We start from the raw sequence: 21,478 nt of genomic DNA on the forward strand, positions 1-21,478 counted from the left end.
AATAAAGTAAATTTTTGAAAAATCTTGTGTGCCTGCAGGCCTAATCATTGGCAGCTTTGCCTGCAGAACTGCAATAATAACCTCATTACTCTTTCGTATTATTGCGTGTCTCTGTCTGTATTTAGTTTTTTCAGGGGAGAACCTCAGTCTGAGTTCATAACATAAGCACTCACAAGAGCTCGTCTTGCCTGGTAGCCCAGTGGTTAAGATTTGGCGATTTCACTGCCACGGCCTGGGTTCAACCCCTGGTCAGGGAATGCAGATTTATAGGGGCAGCACGGTAGCACAGTGCTTAGCACTGATGCCTCACAGTGCCAGGGACCTGGGTTTGATTCCCGGCTTGGGTCACTATCTGTGTGGAGTTTGCATGTTCTCCCCGTGTCTGCGTGGGCTTCCTCCGGGTGGTCCGGTTTCCTCCCACAATCTTAAAGACGCGCATTGACCTGAACAGGCGCCTGACCGTGGCAACTAGGGGATTTTCACAGTAACTTCATTGCAGTGTTAATGTAAGCCTGACTTGTGACTAATAAATAAACTTTTACTTTATTTTCTGGGTCATGAGGCAAGTGCAGTCAGGAGTGGGACCAATCGAACAGCTTTGTCAAAGTGCCGGCACAGAAACGATAGAGCGATTACCCCAGTTCTGAGAGGTTTGATTCGACAAAATTGAGAACATTGACAATTTTTGGAAGATCTGCCAAGACTTTGTTAAAGGACATAGCATTACAGCCGTCCCTGCTGCTATCCTTCTGATCTGTGCACTTCAGAGTTCCGCAAAGTAATGCCTTTACCCACTGAGATCTTCCCATCATTCATCAACGTTTGAGGCGTGAAACACAATAAGCAGCCGTCTGGCACCACCCCCCAGATTGCCATTTTGTGTCAACACACAAGCAATTACGGTCAGATGATTCTGTCCTTGGTTCATGCACACACACATATTTCTCAAATGGAATGACTGACAGTCAGTCAGTGGGAACGGCGAGCTGACATTTCTCACCACCTGTTCTGCTCTAGAAGCATCCCGGTGCAAAACACAGAGCCTCAATGGGGATCAGCACAGACCTTGGAACCGCTGCTCTGCGTGACTCAATCTTGCAATGGACAGTGTCATTAGAAGATATTTACGCAAAGATAGCATCTCTCACCCATTCTAATTAGTAGCACTGCTGATACAGGAATTAGATCTGGTTGAGATCAGGCGACAGCCTGCTGAAAAGCAGCAATGCAGTTCACATTTACAAACAGAGATGTATAATCTAGATAGAATGTTTTGATAACAGCATCTTGTGTGCGTCATTCTTGCAGCTTTTAAGTTGGGACAGCGGAGGATGATTTATGGAGGCCATAATGAGTAAAAGGTTAGATTTTGACGTCAAAGTTTTGCTCTGTTTGAATAAAACAAAATCTGGCAACAAGGCTTAAAGACCCATTAACTTTCCACAGAGTTAGGTTTAAGCTTTACATGAAGCACTGAAACATTCTAGTTGTGAGCACCAGTAAGGAGGTTCTGATTCTTAATCTAATGTGATTAACTAGGAGAAAGGGGGAATAATTTATTGGTGGATTTTAAAATTTGGCACCAATTCTGCCCTCTTCTCTGGAAGATGCTGGTCTCCTTGCCATGTGACGGAAATCGCTGGTAGCCCTCTAGCAAGGGGCCATTGAATGTCAACTGTTCAGTGCCAGCAAGCTATGCAACTGCGGAGGGCATCACAGCTAAGCTCATATCTGTCTCCATACTTTCTCATACACTAATGAAAAGACAAGTGGGCACTTGGCTACCTCACTCGCAATAGCAATCAGCAATAGGAATCCTGATCAACTTTCCCTGACTGACAAGTTAAATAACAGCCATAAATAAATGCCTCATTGACAGGACACTGGACTGGTTTCATTTGTTAACATGTTGTGTCACTTCTGGCATTTTGTTTTTAAGTATGGGTTGACAGGATGATGGTCTCTCTGCTAGCAACAAGGATGTTTTAAAAAATTGCGAAGCAAAATTTTTTTATAGAACTTGACACTGATCCATAGAGTTTCTATAATGAAGGGAATCATGACCTTGGTGCGTAAAGTTGCAAACACAATGCAAACTATACCTGTGCTATATTAAAACTTCAGCCAGTTACCCCCTACACTGCTCAACTTCTAGCATAAGCAATGCTTTCAGGGACAGAATGGATAGAATCATAGACTCCCTACAGTACTGAAAGATGCCATTCGGCCCATCGAGTCTGCACCAACCACAATCCCACCCAGGCCCTACCTCCGTATCCCTACATATTTACCCACTAATCCCTCTAACCTACGCATCCCAGGACACTAAGGACAATTTTAGCATGGCCAATCAACCTAACCCACACATCTTTGGACTGTGGGAGGAAACCGGAGCACCCGGAGGAAACCCACGCAGACACGAGGAGAATGTGCAAACTCCACACAGACAGTGACCCAAGCCAGGAATCGAACCCAGGTCCCTGGAGCTGTGAAGCAGCCGTGCTAACCACTGTGCTACCGTGCCGCCCAGTCAGAAGCTAACCACTGTGCTACCGTGCCGATAGTCAGAAGCTTTTTCCCCAGGGTGGAAGAGTCAATTACTAGATGGCATAGATTTCAGGTGCGAGGGGCAAGGTTTAAAGGAGATGTACGAGGCAAGTTTTTTTTTTACACAGAGGGTGGTGGGTGCCTGGAACTCGCTGCCAGGGGAGGTAGTGGAAGCAGATACAATAGTGACTTTTAAGGAGCATTTGGACAAATACATGAATAGGATGGGAATAGAGGGATATGATCCCCGGAAGGGTAGGGGATTTTAGTTCAGACAGGCAGCATGGTCACTGCAGGCTTGGAGGGCCAAAGGGCCTGTTCCTGTGCTGTAATTTTCTTTGTTTAGGCACAATGCAACACTATGAAGAAAAGGGTCTTGTCCTTTAAGCAACTGGATGTGTGATCCTTTATGTCATCTCCTTTTGGGCAATATCTGATCAACAGGTATTATATTGGGAGCCAAGGGTGTGCAGACTGGAGGCTGGATGTCTCTTGTTTGTCAAACTCAAGGAATAAAAGAACAGTTCAGCTGCTGCTGGCCTGCCATACTGTGCATCAGCCATAACTCAATGGGCAAGCACTCCCGCATCGGAGTTAAAGGGTTGCAGTCTCAGGTTCCACTCCAGAGACGCGAGCACAAAATTCAAGTTGATGCTCCAGTGTGGTGCAGAGGGAAGTTGTTGCACATGTAAGCCAGACCAAGTAAGGATGGCAGATTTCCTTCCCTAAAGGACATTAGTGAACCAAGTGGGTTCTTTTTTTAAAACAACAATCGACAATTGCTTCATGGTCATCATTCGGTTTTTAATTCCGGATTTGTTTTATTGAATTCAAATTCCACCACATGCCATGGTGGGATTCGAACCTGGGTGCACAGAGCATTACCCTGGCTCTCTGGATTACTAGTCCAGTGACAATACCATGGTCTCCTCTCCCACTAAAACAGACGATCTGGCTATTGGCCATTAGAACAGTGACTACACTTTAAAAGTAAATAATTGGTTGGACGGCCGTGGTTAGCACTGCTGCCTCACAGCGCCTTGGTTCAATTCCAGCCTCGGGTCACTGTCTGTGTGGAGTTTGCACATTCTCCCCGTGTCTGCGTGGGTTTCCTCCGGGTGCTCCGGATTCCTCCCACAGTCCAAAGATGTGCAGGTTAGGTTGATTGGCCATGCTAAATTGACCCTAGTGTCAGGAGCTTAGCAGAGTAAATATGTAGGGTTGTGGGAGTGGCGCCTGGGTGGGATTGTGGTCGGTGCAGACTCGATGGGCCAAATGGCCTCCTTCTGTACTGTCGGGATTCTATGTACTATGGGACATTCTGAGGTCATGAAAGAGGCTATAGAAATTTAAGTCTTACTCTCTATCTTGGTAGCCTGATTTAAGCAGCACTGATAGAGGCCAGGTAACTCCATGTCATATATGCCTGAGACACGTTCCGAAACCAAGTCATTTTCTATTAGAGATGGGGCGTTTCAATTTATTGGGGATGAAAGTACCTCCTAACTTGCAACTTGTGTGTAGATTTTGTGCTCATCATGCTTTTTGTTTAAAAACGAAATGCAAACTTGAATAAAAGCAGTGGCAGAAAAACACAGACCAGATTATGGGTAGGGTTAAGGTAGCTGAAAACCTCCTTCCCCCACCACCCCTGATCCCGCCAGCCCCATCTTTCCATACCAATCTGTGTACCACACGAGAGAACTGCAGTTTCACTCAATCTCAGAAACTTACAAGGTTAGAGCTGCCGCAGTTATCATAGGCCATGGTAGAAGAACACATTTTAAAATATTCTTAAAGCCCCTCAAATCAACATAGTGCATAACACATACCCGTAATCTAAACAGCAATAATGAACTCAAAAATCGTGCATCCCCTTTCACTTTAACCATCCTGAAGCCCCAATATTGCTGACTGGGAAATGTCAACACTCAGCCCTCAAGCAGGTAGCAGGACTTGTTTTTAGAGTTCATTCCTGAACACTCACCCCTTTGCAGTAACTGTATACGCAAAGGTGACTCAATACAGTATAGCGACATACACTGCAATTGTAGGCAAGCAATAAATTACACCGAATGTCTAAAGGGCTGACCACTGGGCGAGAGGCATTGCTCCAAAGTTACAGTGCTGAGGAAGGGAGCGGGGTTCAAAAGAAAAAGGGAAAGAAGGCAAGAGAAAAAATAAGAGGGCAAAGAGAGTTTTTTTTTTTAAGTGAGTCAGTAAAGGAAAAGTGGGTGAGAAAAATTGAGAAAGGAAATGAACAGAGGGGATTTAACAAAAATGAGCACAACAGAAGTGAGAAAGAGGGAGAAAGAGAGGTAGGGAGAGGGAGTGTAAAATGAAGGCAGCAAAAAGAAGGTAAGGAGAAGGGATGAGAAAGGAGGCAGTGGATATGGAATGTCTGATCAGATTAGACCATTACAAGCCCTTGTGATAAAACGCACGATGCTGGGTTCAATATTGCTTTAATATGCAACAGCAGACAGCATAGAATCACACTGAATGAAATAAAAGGGAGAATAAGTACCTTGAAGAAACCAGCCTCAGCACCATGTCTGTCATACACATTCCTGGCTTTACTTATAGCCATGATAATACCTTGCATGGTTGGGGTCAGCATGACCTGCCAACAAGGGGTCGTAGGTAAAAGGTCAGATACGGATAAAGCTATTCAAAACATATGAATTGGCAACATTTTTTTTGAAATTTTATTATTTTTTTTTAAAAATAAAAATAAGTTCACATAAGGAAAGAGCTCGAAACAAAATAAATCATCTTAAAAAGAGATTAATGCTACACGATGAAATTAAGCAGTGAATAAGCAATGGTTTTTAAAAAATCTATGCTTTGTATATATAAAAATTAAAAAGCAATTGACAGGCAGCATGCACAAAAACGATGAGTTTTTTTTTCTTTCCTTGCAAGTGGCGAGAGCTTGGCATTAGCTGGGAATTACAGATGGTCATCAGCACGCTGCCTATGGTGCAATCCACAAATGCTCGGCTGTACACTGAATGCAATTCTCTCTTCCATGCTTTAAGTTACCACTGTACATCAATGAGGCCACTTACTCAGAAATACAGAAACATACAGTACGGGAGGATAGCCATTCGGCCCATTGCAACAGCGCTGGATTTTTGACAAAGCTACCAAATACCTGCTCTCTTTCAACAGATCTGCCAGAATTTCCTTTCAAGCATTTATCCAATTCTCTTTTGAGAGTTGTCGTGGAATTTATTGCACAACCCTTTCCGACGGTGCATTCGTAGAAATTGCCTGGTGCTTACAGAACTGAAAACTGCCTTTCTGCCCAGGTTAGTGCTCCACAGGTGCTCATTTCTGGGCATGTTTACTAACCTTTTCTTCAAAATAAAGTTCTATAAATTTAACTCCACTCGCATGTCTTCTGAACTTCCTTCAACAGGGGAGCGGAATATTATTATTCATCAAAAGTAGAAACAAGGTGGCTTACACAAAAAAGGAGTAAAAAAAAAAGAAAGACCTCGTTAAAAGGTTTAAACTGTCCCTGGTCCCAACTGGGTAAGTATTTTGGAGAATTATCTTTAACTCTGGCACCTCCTGAGGGGTGACTGACAAACTGGAACTCCCAAAGTGTAAGGGGGCAGATCATCATTTTGGAAATAGCTGCAACTTCAAGATTGAGGGGTAGATGGGGCCAAGAGGAAGGAACAGATAGTTACCAAGGTCAGGGTACAAAATAAAAATACATGAAGGGGAGAAAATAAAAGACTCTGAAAGTATCTGCTGAAATACAAACACCCTTTTTCCCTCCAGAACCATCCTGATAAATCAACAGATGAAACAGCTGGGACAACTTCTTTTAAAGTCGATAAAAGTTAAATGTTCACCAAATATTTCTAAAATATACAATTAGGACACTTCGTGCATATATTGAGACATATTCCATACTGTCATTTTAGAACTCCAGTCATCTGCGTCACGTGACCAGTGCAAACCTGAAGTCAGACAATTCTCGAGTGTTGCTGAAAAGAAGAGACAGGCTATCAAATTTCCATCTTGCACTCATCAGAAGCTGGCAAGAAATGACCAAACTGCAACAGGGGAACAACAATTTGCCCTGTGTGAGAAGACAGTGCTGACTGGTTGGCAAGTGGACTCTGATCAGTGCCTGCTTTTCCATGGAGAATGAGTATGGTCCCCGGAAGGGTAGGGGTTTTTAGTTCAGTCAGGTAGCATGGAAGGTGTAGGCATGGTGGGCCGAAGGGCCTGTTCCGGTGCTGTAATTTTCTTTGAAGCATAGAGCAGTTAACTGCCCTGCTCTATTCAATTTCAAATGGAATACGTTGACTCTGAGCGATCACAGCATTACCCTGGGGAATGAACCAGGAAATGGCTGTTCCCTAAGCTTTTGTTTAGTTAAAAAAAGGCGTATTTCTGTCTGCAAAGGACAGAGCCTCCCCACTTTGTGTGTGTTTTTTAAAAAAATTATTCATTCTTGGGACATGGGCGTCGCTGGCTGGCCAGCATTTATTGCCCATCCCTAGTTGCCCTTGAGAAGGTGCTGGTGAGCTACCTTCTTGAATCGCTGCATGTTCTGTGGGTTGACCCACACTGCCAAAGTGTGAGAATAGATGAGGACAGTGCAGCTGATGTAGTCTACATGGACTTCAGTAAGGCTTTTGACAAGGTCTCGTACAGGAGACTGATCAAAAAAGTAAGACCCCATCGGATGCAGGGCAATTTGGCAAATAAAATCCAAACTTGGCTTAGTGGCATGAGGCAGAGGGCGATGGTCGAAGGTTGTTTTTGTGGCTGGAAGCCTATGCCCAGTGGTGTACCGCAGTGATGGGTGCTGATTCCTTTGCTCATTGGAGTGTACATTAATGATCTAGATGTGAATGTGGGAGGCATAATCAGTAAGTGCGCAGATGACAAAAATTGGTGGTGTGGTAAATATTGAAGAGGAAAGCCTTAGGTTACAGGGAATGTTGATGGGCTGGTTGGATGGGCAGAATAGTGACAAATGGAATTTAATCCTGAAAAGTGTGGGAAGATGTAGTTTTGGAGGATTAACAAGGCAAGGAAATATACAATGAATGACAGGATGCTTGGAAGTACAGGATCAGAGGGATTTTTGAGTCCATATCCAAAGATCCCTGAAGGCAGCAGGATAGGTGGATCAGATGATTAAGGTGGCATACGGGATACTTGCCTTTATTAGCCAAGGCATAGCAAAGAAGGACAGGGAGGTTATGATGGAATTGTATAAGGTGCTTGTTAGGCCACAACTAAAGCAGTATGTGCAGTTCTGGTCACCTCACTGTAGGAAGGACATGATTGCACTGGAGAGGGTGCAGAGGAGATTCACCAGGATGTTGCCTGGGCTGGAGCGTTTCAGCAATGGTTAGGCTGGGGTTGTTTTCCTTAGAGCAGAGAAGGCTGGGGAAGGGTGGGGGGACCTGATTGAGGTGTACAACATTATGAGAGACAGATAGGAAAATACTTTTCCCCTTTGTAGAGGAGTCAATAACCAGGGGCTATTAAGTTAAGGGGCAGGAGATTCACTGGGGATTTGAGGAAAAGCTTTTTCACCCAGGTGGTTATGAGAATCTGGAATTCTCTGTCTGAAGGGGTGGTAGAGGCAGGAATCCTCAACATTTAAGAAGCATTCAGAGGAGCACTTGAAATGCCATTGCATACAAGGCTATGGACCAAGTGCTGGAAAATGGGATCAGAATAGATAGATGCATGATGGCTAGCACATACACGATGGGCCGAAGGGCCTCTTACTGTGCTGTAAAACTCTGACTCTATGAGCAGGATTTTATGGCCTCGCTCGGCCCGAAACCGTAAAATCCCACCCGAAGTCAACGGGCTTTTCCATTGTCTGCCCCTCGCCCGCTCCGATTCCTGTAAGTTGGACCTATGTTTTGAGTTTTGCCAGCAAAATTGCCAAGGCAATCTATCTGGTTTGAAATTGGACAAGCTGGGCAGTTAACTGATCCATGCTGAATTCACCATGGCAACACCTCCATCAGAGTCCACTTGCCGACCAATCAGCACTCTTCTCTCGTGCCATATAAATTATTGCTCTCCCCTTTCTTTTCGGAATGTGTGTGTAAAGGTGATGAGTACAAAATAAAAAGCTTTAATCGCATGTGTCTTTTACTTAGCAATACCCAAGTTCTGTGCGACCAAAATAATAATTCAGTTAAAAATTTTATTTCAAGTTATATACGCATGCAAGATCACTGCACAAAGAACATGCATATTCTCCTATCCTGCAACACGTAACTTAGAACACATCCATACGCTGCAACGTGCAATGCATCTTCTTCCTTACCCTGCTTTGTTTAATGTGTCCACCCGTGTACACTGCATTGTATAGTGTCCTCTCCCCTACCCTGCATTTGATGTGTCCACCCCCATATGCAGCATTGTATAATGTGTCACCTCCCATACGCTGCATTATATAATATGCCTTCTCTCCTACCCTGCACTGTATAATGTGTACTCTCCCTTCCCTGCATTGTGTGTGTCCAATGCCCATACGCTGTATCGTAATGCACCTTATCCTGCATTGTATAACGTGCACTCTCCCATACCCTACCTTGTATAAGCTTATTATTTTATTCATTAGTGTCACAAGTAGGTTTATATTAACACTGCAATGAAGTTACTGTGAAAATCCCCTTGTCGCCACACTCCAGTGCCTGTTCGGGTACACTGAGGGAGAATTCAGCATAGCCAATCCACGTAACCAGCACGTCTTTTGGACTGTGGGAAGAAACCGGGGCACTCGGAGGAAACCCACGCAGACACGGGGAGAACGTGTAGACTCCGCACAGACAGGACCCCGAGGCTGGGAATTGAACCCGGGTCCGTGGCACTGACGTAGCAGTGCTAATTACTGTGGCACCCTATATCCTCTCCCCCTATCTGATTGTATAATGTGCCCTCTCCCCTATCCTGATTATATAACGTGTCTTCTCTGTATAATGTGTCCTCTCCCTTATCCTGCATTGTATAATATGTCCACCCCAATAAGTTGCATTTTGTGTGTTCACCCCCATACCCTGATTGTATAATGTATCCTCTCCCTTATCCTGCCTTGTATAGTGTGCCCTGTCCCCTATCAAAAACTGCATAATGTATCATTTCCCCTATCCAGCATGGTATAATGTGTCCACTTCCATACACTGCATTGTATAATGTGTCCTCTCCCTCATCCTGCATTGTATGTGTACTCTTCCATATGTGCATTATATGTGCCCTCTCCTTTACCCTGCATTGTGTCCTTCCCATTCCCCAACCCAGCACTGTAAATTTTGTTCTCTTCCCTACCCTGCATTGCATAATATGTCCTGCCCCCTATCATAAGCTACATAATGTATCCTCTCCTATATATTGCATTGTTAACTTGTCCTCTCCGATACCCTGTATTGTTTAAGGTGTCTTCTTCACTATCCTAGAATCTGTAATGTGCTTCTCTTACCCTGCATTCTGTAACTTGAGCTAATTTTTTTTTTAAATGACTTGAACTGCAACTCTCGCACTCCTACGCACTGCAGTACACAGAAACATGCCCATTTGAGGGTGCCATGCAACAAATGTCCGCATGCTATCTGGTCATTCATACATGGCCGGGCACTGGGTAGATACCTCATCATCATAACCGCCTTCCTCTGACTCTATGACCAACCTTCCTATCTGGGGAATCTCCACCTCAACCACACGCTGGCTGGGACCAGGCTTGGGGGAAGCTGCAGCAGAGCCCTACAGGAAAAGGGCAAGGTCAGGTTGTGATGGACAGCACAGGAAAAGGAAAAGATGCAGGGTCACAAAACAACAACGTTGATTCCACAAAGGGTCCATTTCTTTCCAGCTGCCAGCTCAAGAGCAGCTTCACATTTCCTCCCAAGGTGAACTGATGCAGACTCCTACGAGTGCTGAGCCCAGACAGGTGGTCTTCACATGAGTGCCTGAACTGGGAGAGGGGCTGGAGGGGATTTCAATGCCAAGGCCAGCTCAGCCAAGTTGGACCCAACCCTCACCTGACGGCCACCTGGGCACTTCCATCAGGACGCTGAGGTCATAGAATCAGAGAAGAATCATAGAATACCTACACAGTGCAGAAGGGGGCCATTCAGCCCATCAAGTCTGCACCGACCACAATCCCACCCAGGCCCTATTCCCTTAACCCCAAGCATTTACCCTGCTAATCCCCTGACACTAAGGTTAATTTAGCATGGCTAATCAACCTAACCTGCACATCTTTGGAGTGTGGGAGGAAACCAGAGCACCCGGAGGAAACCCACGCAGACACAGGGAGAACGTGCAAGCTCCACACAGACAGTGACCCGTGGCCAGAATTGAACCCGGAACCCTGGCGCTGTGCGGCAGCAGTGTTAACCACGATGCCACCGTGCCGCCCATTCGGTAGTGTCTCAAATGTCACCCAGCTGAGAGCAAACAGTAATTCAGCATCAGACCAGGAACCTAACCTGGCATGGTCTGCACTGCCAACGCAACAATCATAAGGAAGGTGAGGTTGAAACATGGACTAATTGTTGGCTTTGTAACCATTTTGCCATATATTTCTTAATATTCATTCCTGGAATGCAAGTGTCACTGGCAAAGGCCAGCACTTGTTACTTATCCCTAATTTCCCTCGAGGGGGGGATGGTGAGTCGCCTCCTTGAACCACTGCACAGTGGAGGCATACCCACAGCACTGTTAGACAGGCGGGGAGGGTCCAGGTTTTGACCCAGGAACACTGAAGGAACAATGATGTGTTTCCAAGTCAGGATGGTGAGCGACTTGGAGGGGAATTTGCAGGTGGTGGGGATTCCCAAGTGCCGGCTGTCCTTACTCTAAGTGGCAGAGGTGGTCACAGATGTGGAAAGTGTTTTGGGAAAGTGCTTTGTGCCTTTAGTGAACAAGCAGAGATTTCACATTCAATCATTCTTCTGTCATTTACTGGTCCCTCAGTCCTCCCGGATACCTGAGTCAGGAACAAAAAAAGCCCATGTTTGAGCTGCCCCGATGGTGACTGTGGTTACACTTGAAGTGGGCAAATCACTGATATAAACACACGCTCAGTCACACTGTAGCACGGCCAATGTGTTTAAACTAGCACGGTCTGCATGGAGCAGCAAAGATTGAATGGGTTGCCACACAGCACCACCCAGTGGCAAATAATGACTCCGACAGCAACACACTAAAGACAAAGCACAGAGTCCATCTCCTCTGGCTCAAAGAATAAAAGGCTGCAGGAAGTTTGAAAAGTGTAAAGCAGAACAAATACTGTAAAAAGCACACAAAAAGGAGAAAGGGTCATAGAAATCAGTGAATTAGTGCTTCAACATATTTACAGCAATTAATAAATGAATATACAGGAAGACAAGGAGTGGGAGGAAAGGTAACAAGGAGGAAAGAGGAGGAGAGATGGGGGGGGGGGGGAGAGAGAGAGAGAAAACGGCACCAAAGCCGGGGGGGGGGGGGGGGGGGGGGGAGAGAAAACGGCACCAAGGCGGGGGGGGGGGGGGACGGAGATAAGAGGAGGGGGCAGAGGAGGATGAAAGAAAGGAGGGTGGGAGGGAGGGAAGAGGCCGAGCAAGGGGAGAGGAAGAGGTGAAGAGATTCAAGGAAGAGTTGGGGAGGGAGGGGTCAGAAAGGAGGCAGGCACATTGAGAGAACATTCAGGGGGCAGAGAGGGGAGGATGAGGAGAGGAGGGAGTTGTGGGGAAGAGGAATAGGTGGTGGTGGGCGGGGAGAGCAGAGGAGACGATAGTGTTATAGTTTTTGGAGGCATTCCTCGGTATTGTGACAGTATTTTTAGCGATATTCCGGGAGTGAGACACTATTTATAGGTGTCTCCCCCAGCATACCTCATCCTATCCCCAACACCACCTCGCGAATGGTAGAGTGAGATAGTACAGCCTCTCCTGAGTGAGATATATTTCCAGGGGTCATCTCACAAGCAGGAAGGAACATCACTGTTGTGCTTTATTCAGCTAAATTACCAATGATTATTGGTTTGTCACTAGTAGTGATAGCAAATGGAGAGCTTAAATTGGTGAATCAAGAGCAGAAAACAGGCTTACAACCAAAGTGAAACCTTTTCTGTAGATTGGCACCCTTCAGGCAAATCTAGAGAAAGCACCGTTAACCAGAACAAAGAAAGACAAAAGAAATATATAGCATACAGTCAAGGCAACGTTGCAAAATCAGGAAGAAACTACATCTCCTGATCCCACAGGAGAGTTAATTCGCATTGTTTCCCCCTACACTGCGCTGCATCAGGAGCAAGATTGACAAGACATACAGCATTCTACATTCAGTGTACAACAGTGAGAAGCCTTCATGGAGGAGCAGGTGGAAGGAAAGAATGAACAAGGGAAAAGGAGGCTTAAAGCACAGCCGCAGCATGATGATGGCAGCGACTGCAGGGCAGCAGGAGGGTGCAATTCACAGGCAGCGAGCGTTCACATCAGGACAGATTGGGATTAAGAGTGGGGAAACATACAGACAAAATTTAACTGTCTGCTTCTGTCCATAAATGCAATTTTATAATATACACACGCACGTGTACTAAAAGTCACAAAACATAGTTACCACACCTTAGGTTATATCAACAGTTCCAGCAACAATACATATATTCTCCTCTCCAAACATACTTCATAAAATGTGTTGGCCAATCCCAACCACCATCGCCTGCACAAGCTAAGCAAGGTCACGATATCAGGCATTCCCACAATGTTATTGGGTGCAACAGTGTGGTCACCTGAATCTCACTCAAGTGCAACATTGGGCATTTGCAGCTCTAATTATGCCCACTTGCAGACTGAGGAAACAGTCAGTAAAGTATTGCCGAATGATACGAATTAGGGACAGACATCCAAACTTAATGTTGGAGTGTGGGGTTATTAGGGAGAGGGAGAGATGGGTTAGGAAATGCAGCCACCCCAGAGGCACGAGGACATCCTTGTGGGATGTAACTGTGCCCAGGGGGAAGGTGGTACTATTACACCAAATGTTATCTCGTCCTTGTTCTGTTCCATCCTGTAGTGTGAACTTGATAACTACCCCTTGTCTGTGTTCTGTCATTTAATAAAACTTGGGTTGTGCCTCGGGGAAAGCATCCGAGTTGTACATTAGCAGGGTAGACAAACTATCTGAGGCCAGGAATTAAAAGTAGCTTAGACAAAGACTTCTCTATAGGCCACGGCCACTAATATAGTTACAGACCCGAATTATCACTTTGCTGTCCAAATACGAGGCTTATTAAGTGGAAGCATTGAACACACAAATGTTCCTTTAGGGAAGAAAGCCTGGTGTCCATACCCTGTCTGGACTATACGTAACTCTAGTGCCCAACCTATATGATTGCCTCTTAACTACTCTCTGAAATGGCCAAACAGGTCAATTAGTTGCATCAAATTATTACCACTATTTCAAGGCAGCAGCCCACATCACCTTCTTGGGGCAATTGTCAGCCTTCCTTTGCCAGCAACATCAAGCCCAAGATGGGCTGCAATGCCATATCTTGTCAGTTTCGATCGTCTTTGTCTCTCTTGTGGAGACCATAAATTGGATTCAATTTGAATTTGGTTTTTGGAACAAACAAGGAATGGATTTGGGTTTGCCCGGTCCACTCTGAGCATTGGCTTTGTAACTTTAAGGATGGAGTAAAAAAATTTTAAAAAAACAAAGATATAAAAATTTTAACATGAGTTGGTTGACCTGATTTGGTCTAACGCTCCTTCCTTGTTCCTTTAGTATGAACTAGGAGATCAAGGTTATCATTTACGCTTTCCTTTTTAAAACAAAATCATTTACAGGATGTGACATTGTTGCCACGGCCAGCATTTGTTGCCCATTGAAATAAACGCAAATTACTGCGGATGCTGGAATCTGAAACCAAAAGAGAGAAAACGCTGGAAAATCTCAGCAGGTCTGGCAGCATCTGTAAGGAGAAGAGAGAGTCAACGTTTCGAGTCCAGATTACCCTTTGTCAAAGCTTTGAAAAAGGGTCATCTGGACTTGAAACGTCAGCTCTTTTCTCTCCTTACAGATGCTGCCAGACCTGCTGAGATTTTCTAGCATTTTCTCTTTTGATTTGTTGCCCATTGCTTGGTGGTTGTGAGAAGGTAGTGGTGAGCCACCTTCCTGAATACAACTGACTGGCCTGATAGGCCATTTTACAGGGCAGCTAATAAACAACCACACTGTTGTGGATCTGGAGTCCCAGACCAAGAAAGAATGACATTTCTTTCCCGAGACAACCTTTGTAAACTCGATGAGTTTTTAAAGACAATCTGTTAGTTTTGTGGTCGCCAATAGCTTTTTATTCTAGATTTAGTTAATTTGAATTTAAATTTCCCAGTTGCCATGGTAAGACTCCAGATTAGTAGTCCAGTAAACAAAGTGATATGCTGCTATACCCTGGATTATTACCCATGGATCTTTACTGACCGGGCGCTCAAGGATCTGGGTTCAATTTCTCATCCCCGGCCCAGCCAAGGAACTGTGGTGATCCTGATGAAACTTGGAATCAGGGCTAATAAACTAACAGGTTCAGCATAAACCTGCATATAGCAAGCCTGCAAGCTGTGTTACCCCATTAACTGGATTTCCATTTTAATCATGCCCTGGGTCACTGGCTTACAGTTGTCACAGGAATCCCAAGGCAGTGGCATCCCAAGCATTTACTAGAATTATTTAATATTTGGTCACTGTAAACCAGCAGCTCTGCTCATGCACAATGCCTCCTCCTTCATGCCACAAGCTCTTCAATCTACAATATCTAACATGGACTCTGCAAACTGTTCAGAAACAGTTCCAATATTACAGGGTCGCTAATGCTGCCTGGAAAGTATCCCAGGCGGCTTCATCACGTGACGTCCAACTGCCTCACTACCACTCACCCTGCACTGAAACTCCCGCCACTGGTCACTCCACAATAATGGCAACTGCCGTACCCACAATCCTCTGCACCCCAGAAAGTGTCCTATCTGATGTCTGGTTATCCAAGAGTGGCATTACATTTGGGTAGTCTTGCTGCTCGCCAAGGTACAAGACAGTGCAATGCTTTCTAGATTGCTGGCAAGAATGCGTGGGAGATTAATCCTTTATTCCAGGGCAAAATCTAGGAGGAACTGGGAACCCCATTTACCTGGACAGGTTTAAGGCCTAGAATTCTCAGGACAAAGTCAAGCGCAGCCTCTCTGCCCCTCCCACATGCTGGGACAGATTTAAACCACACTGTTCCACAGTTGGTGTGAAAGTTATACCCTCTCCCCAAGCTAAACCTCTTTTGCAGATATATACAAACACACATGTTAAGGAGCAAAAGAAGCACACCAGCATAAAATAACTGGTAAAATATTACCATGTAATGAAGAGGGTTAGAAAACCAAACTGGTCTTTAACAGCCAAGGTCAATTTTAGGAATACAAGGTTAGTGTGCTGCCTCTACTGATCTCTGCCCTGTGCCCCACGGCCTCTGATCAGTGTTCCTGGCAATCACAGCCACGAGGTGGGGCACAAAGCAGAGGTCGACAGCATGATTGCAAACTCCGCTTCTGCCTCTCCCTCCCCAAAATAAAACACAGAAAAATATTGTATCGGGAGGAATGTTAGAATCAGTTTATTGGAAGAATATAAATTGGCTTCTTTAACTCTTGTACATCTGCGTTTTGATTTGCAATAATACAAGACAACTGTGGGACACTGAAGTTTGAACTGGCAAGGCGAGACTTGGAGCTCCATAAATGAAACATGGCACAATGGATAAATAAAGATTAGCATAAAGACCGTTAAAGAGCATATTATATACAGGAGTGCTGCACCTCTGTTAAGTGTGAAGCTGCTGCTAAACAACCCACTGCCTCATCAGTTCATTTCAACGAGTAGGTGAACCCCCCCAGTCAGACAAACAGGACTCGTGGTTGGTACTTCCCACCTGCCAGTCTATGCCAATTTGGAATGACAGCTTGGAAGCCTTCTATGCCACTGGGCTGAAGAGCTGGAAAGCCAAGCCAGATTCCTCAGACCATTAATTGTCTAGGGGTTTTGATTAGGTGTGCGTGCGGATGTTGGTCGGGGATGGGGAATCAGGATCCGCCGTGATCCTGCCAGCATCAACTAGACTTGCCTCGCTTAGGCAGGCCAAGAGGGCCAGCTTGGACAAGGTTCCAGGAGGAAGCTACTGGCACTGATAGAACTGACTCCCAATGGGAGCTGCCATTTTTGGGAAGGAAGAGGGAAATGTAGAGAGGCATTGGCAGGGGAGTGGAACTTGAATTTATCAGAGACCTGGTCATGACCTCAGAAAATCCTGAAGTGTTTCACAAGCAATGAATTGTATTTTCATTGTGCATGCCTGGGATGTTTTGTAGGGAACATATTTTAGAGGAAGAGGAGGGAAAGCATAACTGTTCTTTTGCTGAGTGACAATACTCCTGTATATAACACAAGTAAATTGTGGCTTTTAATGGGATGGGTAAGGACGATGGATGGGAGTGGTCGAATGGTATTTCTTAGCGAGCAATAACTGGCCTAACATTAACTAGTCAGCATTTCTTGATTTTATATCATAAGTAAATAGGAAAGAAAAGTTGGCTTGTTGCAAGTCATACCGCTTGCAGAGCAGCCTCTGGGCCCCGATCTTCATACTCTGTGGCAGCTTTGGAGACGGTCCTTGCCGTGTCTCCTTCACAAACTTTAGAGGGATCTTTTGCTGATGGCTGTTCCAAGTATTCCAATTCTTTTCCTTGTACTACAAAACAAAGAGAACATTTTAAATAAGACCATAAGACATAGGAGCAAAATTAGGCCACTTGGCCCATCAAGTCTGCTCTGCCATTCAATCATGGCTGATATTTTTCTCATCCCCATTCTCCTGCCTTTTCTGCCATAACCCTTGACCCCTTTATTAATCAAGAACCTAGCTATCTCGGTCTTAAAGACACTCAATGACCTGGCCTCCACAGCCTTCTACGGCAAAGAGTTCCACAAATTCACCACTCTCTGGCTGAAGAAATTTCTCATCTCTGTTTTAAAGGATTGTCCCTTTAGCCTGAGGTTGTGCTCTCTGGTTCTAGTTTTGCCTACTAGTGGAAACATCCTCTCCACATCCACTCTATTCAGGCCTCGCAGTATCCTGGAAGTTTCAATAAGATCCCCCCCCTCACCCTTCTAAACTCCAATGAGTACAGACTCAGAGTCCTCAACAAGCTCTTCATTCCAAGGATCATTCTTGTGAACCTCCTCTGGAACCTTTCCAAGGCCAGGAAATCCTTCCTTAGATATAGAGCCTAAAACTGCTCACAATACTCCAAATGGGGTCTGACCAGAGTCTTATACAGCCTCAGAAGTACATCCCTGCTCTTGTATTCTAGCCCTCTCGACATGAATGCTAACATTGCATTTGCCTTCCTAACTGCGGAATGAACCTGCACGTTAACTATAAGAGAATCACATCAGAATGACATTTTTCCAGATAGCTTTCTTCCTCGCTGAGAAGTGGTTTTATCCAGCAAGAATATGCATCCCACTGGAGTCAGTTCAGCTTGCTGCCCTCTGCTTGAGCTTACACTACTCCAAATGGTTTCTGCGGCACAGCATCGGGTATGAAACAAAACAACAACATGTCAAACCATAAGCTTAAAGATTCTTTGATTGCTCTGCTGATAAACCGGGGGTGGGGGTGGTGTCATTCCATCGGAATATTCCAGGTTCCTGTCCTACATTGACAGCTAATCTTTTAAAGTTTATTTATTAGGCACAAGTAAGCTTACATTAACACTGCAATGAAGTTACTGTGAAAATCCCCTAGTCACCACACTCGGGTGCCTGTTCGGGTACACGGAGGGAGAATTTAGCACGGCCAATGCACTTAAGCAGCACGTCTTTTGGACTGTGGGAGGAAACCAGAGCACCCGGAGGAAACCCACGCAAACACGAGGAGAACGTGCAGACTCCGCATAGACAGTGACCCAAACCGGGAATCGAACCCAGGTCCCTGCTGCTGTGAGGCAGCAGCGCTAACCACTGCATTCCTGTGTAGCCCTGTAATCTCAGAACTACATAGAATTTTACAGCTCATAAACCAAACATTCGGCCCAAATGGTCTATGCTGATGTTTAAACTCAACATGGGCCTTTCCCACCCTTCTCCTCAGTTTGATGAAACTACCCTGGAGTGCTGTGAACAGTTTGGGTCTCCATACCCAAAGGAACAGTACGAAGGAACGGGGTGGCACAGCGATTCGCACTGCTGCCTCACAGCACTAGGGACCCGGTTTCAATTCCCAGCCTGGGTCACTGTCTGTGTGGAGTTTGCACGTTCTCCCCATGTCTGTGTGAGTTTTCTCAGGGTGCTCCAGTTTCCTCACATATTTGGAAAGACGTGCTGGTTAGGTGCATTGACCCGAACGGGTGCCGGACTGTGGCGACTAGGGAGATTTCACAGTAACTTCATTGCAGTGTTAATGTAAGCCTTACTTGTGACTAATAAATAAACTTTAACTTTAAGGTAATGTTTTCTTCGGAGGCAGTTCACCAAATCTGTTACCAGAATGAATGGGTTATTCTCTGACGAGACGCTGAGTTCATTGGGTCATTATACCCTCGAGTTCAGAAGAATGAGACATGATCACATTGAAACATATTAGATACCGTAAGGGCTTGACATAGTAGCTTGGCTATTTCCGCTGGCTGGTGGATTTAGAATAGGGGGCACAGTCTCAGGATAAATGGTTGATCATTTATGCCTGAGACAAGTAGAAATTTCATCACTCAAAAGGTTGTGAACCTTTGGAATTGCCTACCCAACAGGACTGCGGATGCTCCATCGCGAATATATTCAAGGTTGAGACAGACAGACCTTTGGTCTCTCAGGGAATCAGGGGATATACTGGCAAGAAAGTGGAGTTGAGGCAGAATATCAGTACTGAATAGCAGAGTAGGTTTCAGGGAGCATATGTTCTTTTGGTCACCTTATTAGCATATCCAGCCTCCATCATGCCCTTATCTGGCTATCCCTCAGATGCATCTAGATTATTTGCCTCAGCTCCACGTGGCAATGAGTTCCAAATTCTAACCACTCGCCACATAAACAGCATCAGCAGATGGCAGCATAGCCAAACCCGATGTTGTTCTCACTACGGACATCCACCCACAGGAGTTGCCTGATGACTAAACACCAGAGCCAACAGACTGAGATCAGGAGCGGGAATGCTGCCTTGAATTTTCCACTAAACAGCTCACAGATCCCGAGGACCTGATTGCAAATCTTGGTTTGCGCTCAGCTAATTTAGCACAGACCAAGAACTGGACCCAAGATGTTCTTAACCTGCACAGATCCATTTTTACATAAGGACAGACAAGTGCCTCAACACATTGACTAAAACATTGCTCAAATAAGTTTAAGTTGATGTATTTATCAGTCACAAGTAGGCTTACATTAATACTGCAGTGAAGTTACTGTGAAAATCCCCTAGTCGCCACACTCCGATGCCTGTTCGGGTACACGGAGGGAGAATTTAGCATAGCCAATGCACCTAACCAGCATGTCTTTTGAACATCAACATGAAGAAATTGCGATTAAGAACAATAAATAAGGATGCAAGCTGATTTTAAACCTCTCACCTGAGGTAGATGCTCCAGTGGGCTCCCTCTGGGTAGTGTGTATCTCCATCTTTTCCTGTAGAGCTTTCTTCTCCTGCTGTGCGTCCCATTCCTGCAGCTCCTTCTCAAACCTTCGGTTATCGTCTCTGACGTACTCTTTCAAATCGCAGGGCAAGGTGTTCATTCCAGTCAACGCCTGACCAGTCTCCTTATCAAACTCCTCTACAAGAGCAATGGAAAAGATTGTATTATATACTCTGTGAACTAAATAGCAAAACACTATCGTTTATAAATTCAGTACATTTCATTCCACCTGCATATCCCACATCCTTGATATTGTTGACTCAAGAGATGACAGTAAAATGATGCAGACAGACCAGATTTCACCCTGTTCTATGTTGTGGTGGCAGTACTGGCAGTTAGAATGCGATGAGAATATTGCAAATCAACCAGAGTTCCTGCTCCTTCACATTATTCAGGCACTTTGTGGAAACTGACTGTGAGAATATTGGGTGAAGATGAGAACAATCATCCCTGCTGCCATTTTGAAAGGACCTACCTTATATATTAAGCTGATCTTTCTCTACACCCTAGCTATGATTGTAACAATACATTCTGCACCCTCCCCTTTCCTTCTCTATGTTTTGTCTGTATAGCACGCAAGGAACAATACTTTTCACTGTGGGTGGACACGGTGGTTATCACTGCTGCCTCACAGCTCCAGAGACCTGGGTTTGATTCCCAGCTTGGGTCGCTGTCTGTATGGAGTTTGCACTTCCTCCCTATGTCTGTGTGGGTTTCCTCTGGGTGCTCCGCTTTCCTCCCACAGTCCAAAGATGTGCGGATTAGGTGCATTGGCCATGCTAAATTACTCCTTATTGTCCCGAGATGCGCAGGTTAGCGGGGTAAATATGTGGGGATATGGGGATAGGGCCTGGGTGGGATTGTTGTCGGTGCAGACTTGATGGGCCGAATGGCCTCCTTCTGCACTGTAGCCTATGATTCTATACGAACACGTGACAATAATAAACCAAATCAAAATCAAACCACAAGCTTGGTCAGCCAGTCCCAAATCGACATCCTATCTTGAACTTTCAAAATGATGCAAATTCGCTACTTAAAAAAAAAAAATTAATCACCCATGCTCGTTAAGACAGCCTCTAAGCCAGCGCTGGCCAATGGAAATTTCTAAGTAGCCATAAGCATGGCTGTAAGAACACCATTTTTGTCTACCAATATCAGGGCATCTGACTATATCTTACATACACAAACATTACAAGTCCACCAGCATCTTCTCAGAATAATTGGAGATGGGG

General features: G+C 45.1%; 1 protein-coding gene across 3 annotated transcripts in view; it reads right to left on the reverse strand.

The window, feature by feature from the left end:
* The window catches only part of usp25 (ubiquitin specific peptidase 25), a 166,544-nt gene that overhangs the window by 49,786 nt on the left and 95,280 nt on the right, over positions 1 to 21,478 (reverse strand). Inside the window, exons 17-20 of one of the 3 annotated variants that reach the window (XM_078233047.1) lie at positions 20,184 to 20,384; positions 17,172 to 17,311; positions 10,192 to 10,305; positions 5,075 to 5,170 (exon numbers count right to left, since the gene is read on the reverse strand). In XM_078233047.1, coding sequence (XP_078089173.1) covers positions 5,075 to 5,170; positions 10,192 to 10,305; positions 17,172 to 17,311; positions 20,184 to 20,384 — 551 coding nt within the window. The remainder of the gene's footprint in view (positions 1 to 5,074; positions 5,171 to 10,191; positions 10,306 to 17,171; positions 17,312 to 20,183; positions 20,385 to 21,478) is intronic. The other 2 variants (XM_078233048.1, XM_078233049.1) reach the window with 2 other exon arrangements.

This window comes from Mustelus asterias, chromosome 17 (assembly GCF_964213995.1).
Source record: "Mustelus asterias chromosome 17, sMusAst1.hap1.1, whole genome shotgun sequence".
NCBI classification, from domain to species: domain Eukaryota; kingdom Metazoa; phylum Chordata; class Chondrichthyes; order Carcharhiniformes; family Triakidae; genus Mustelus; species Mustelus asterias.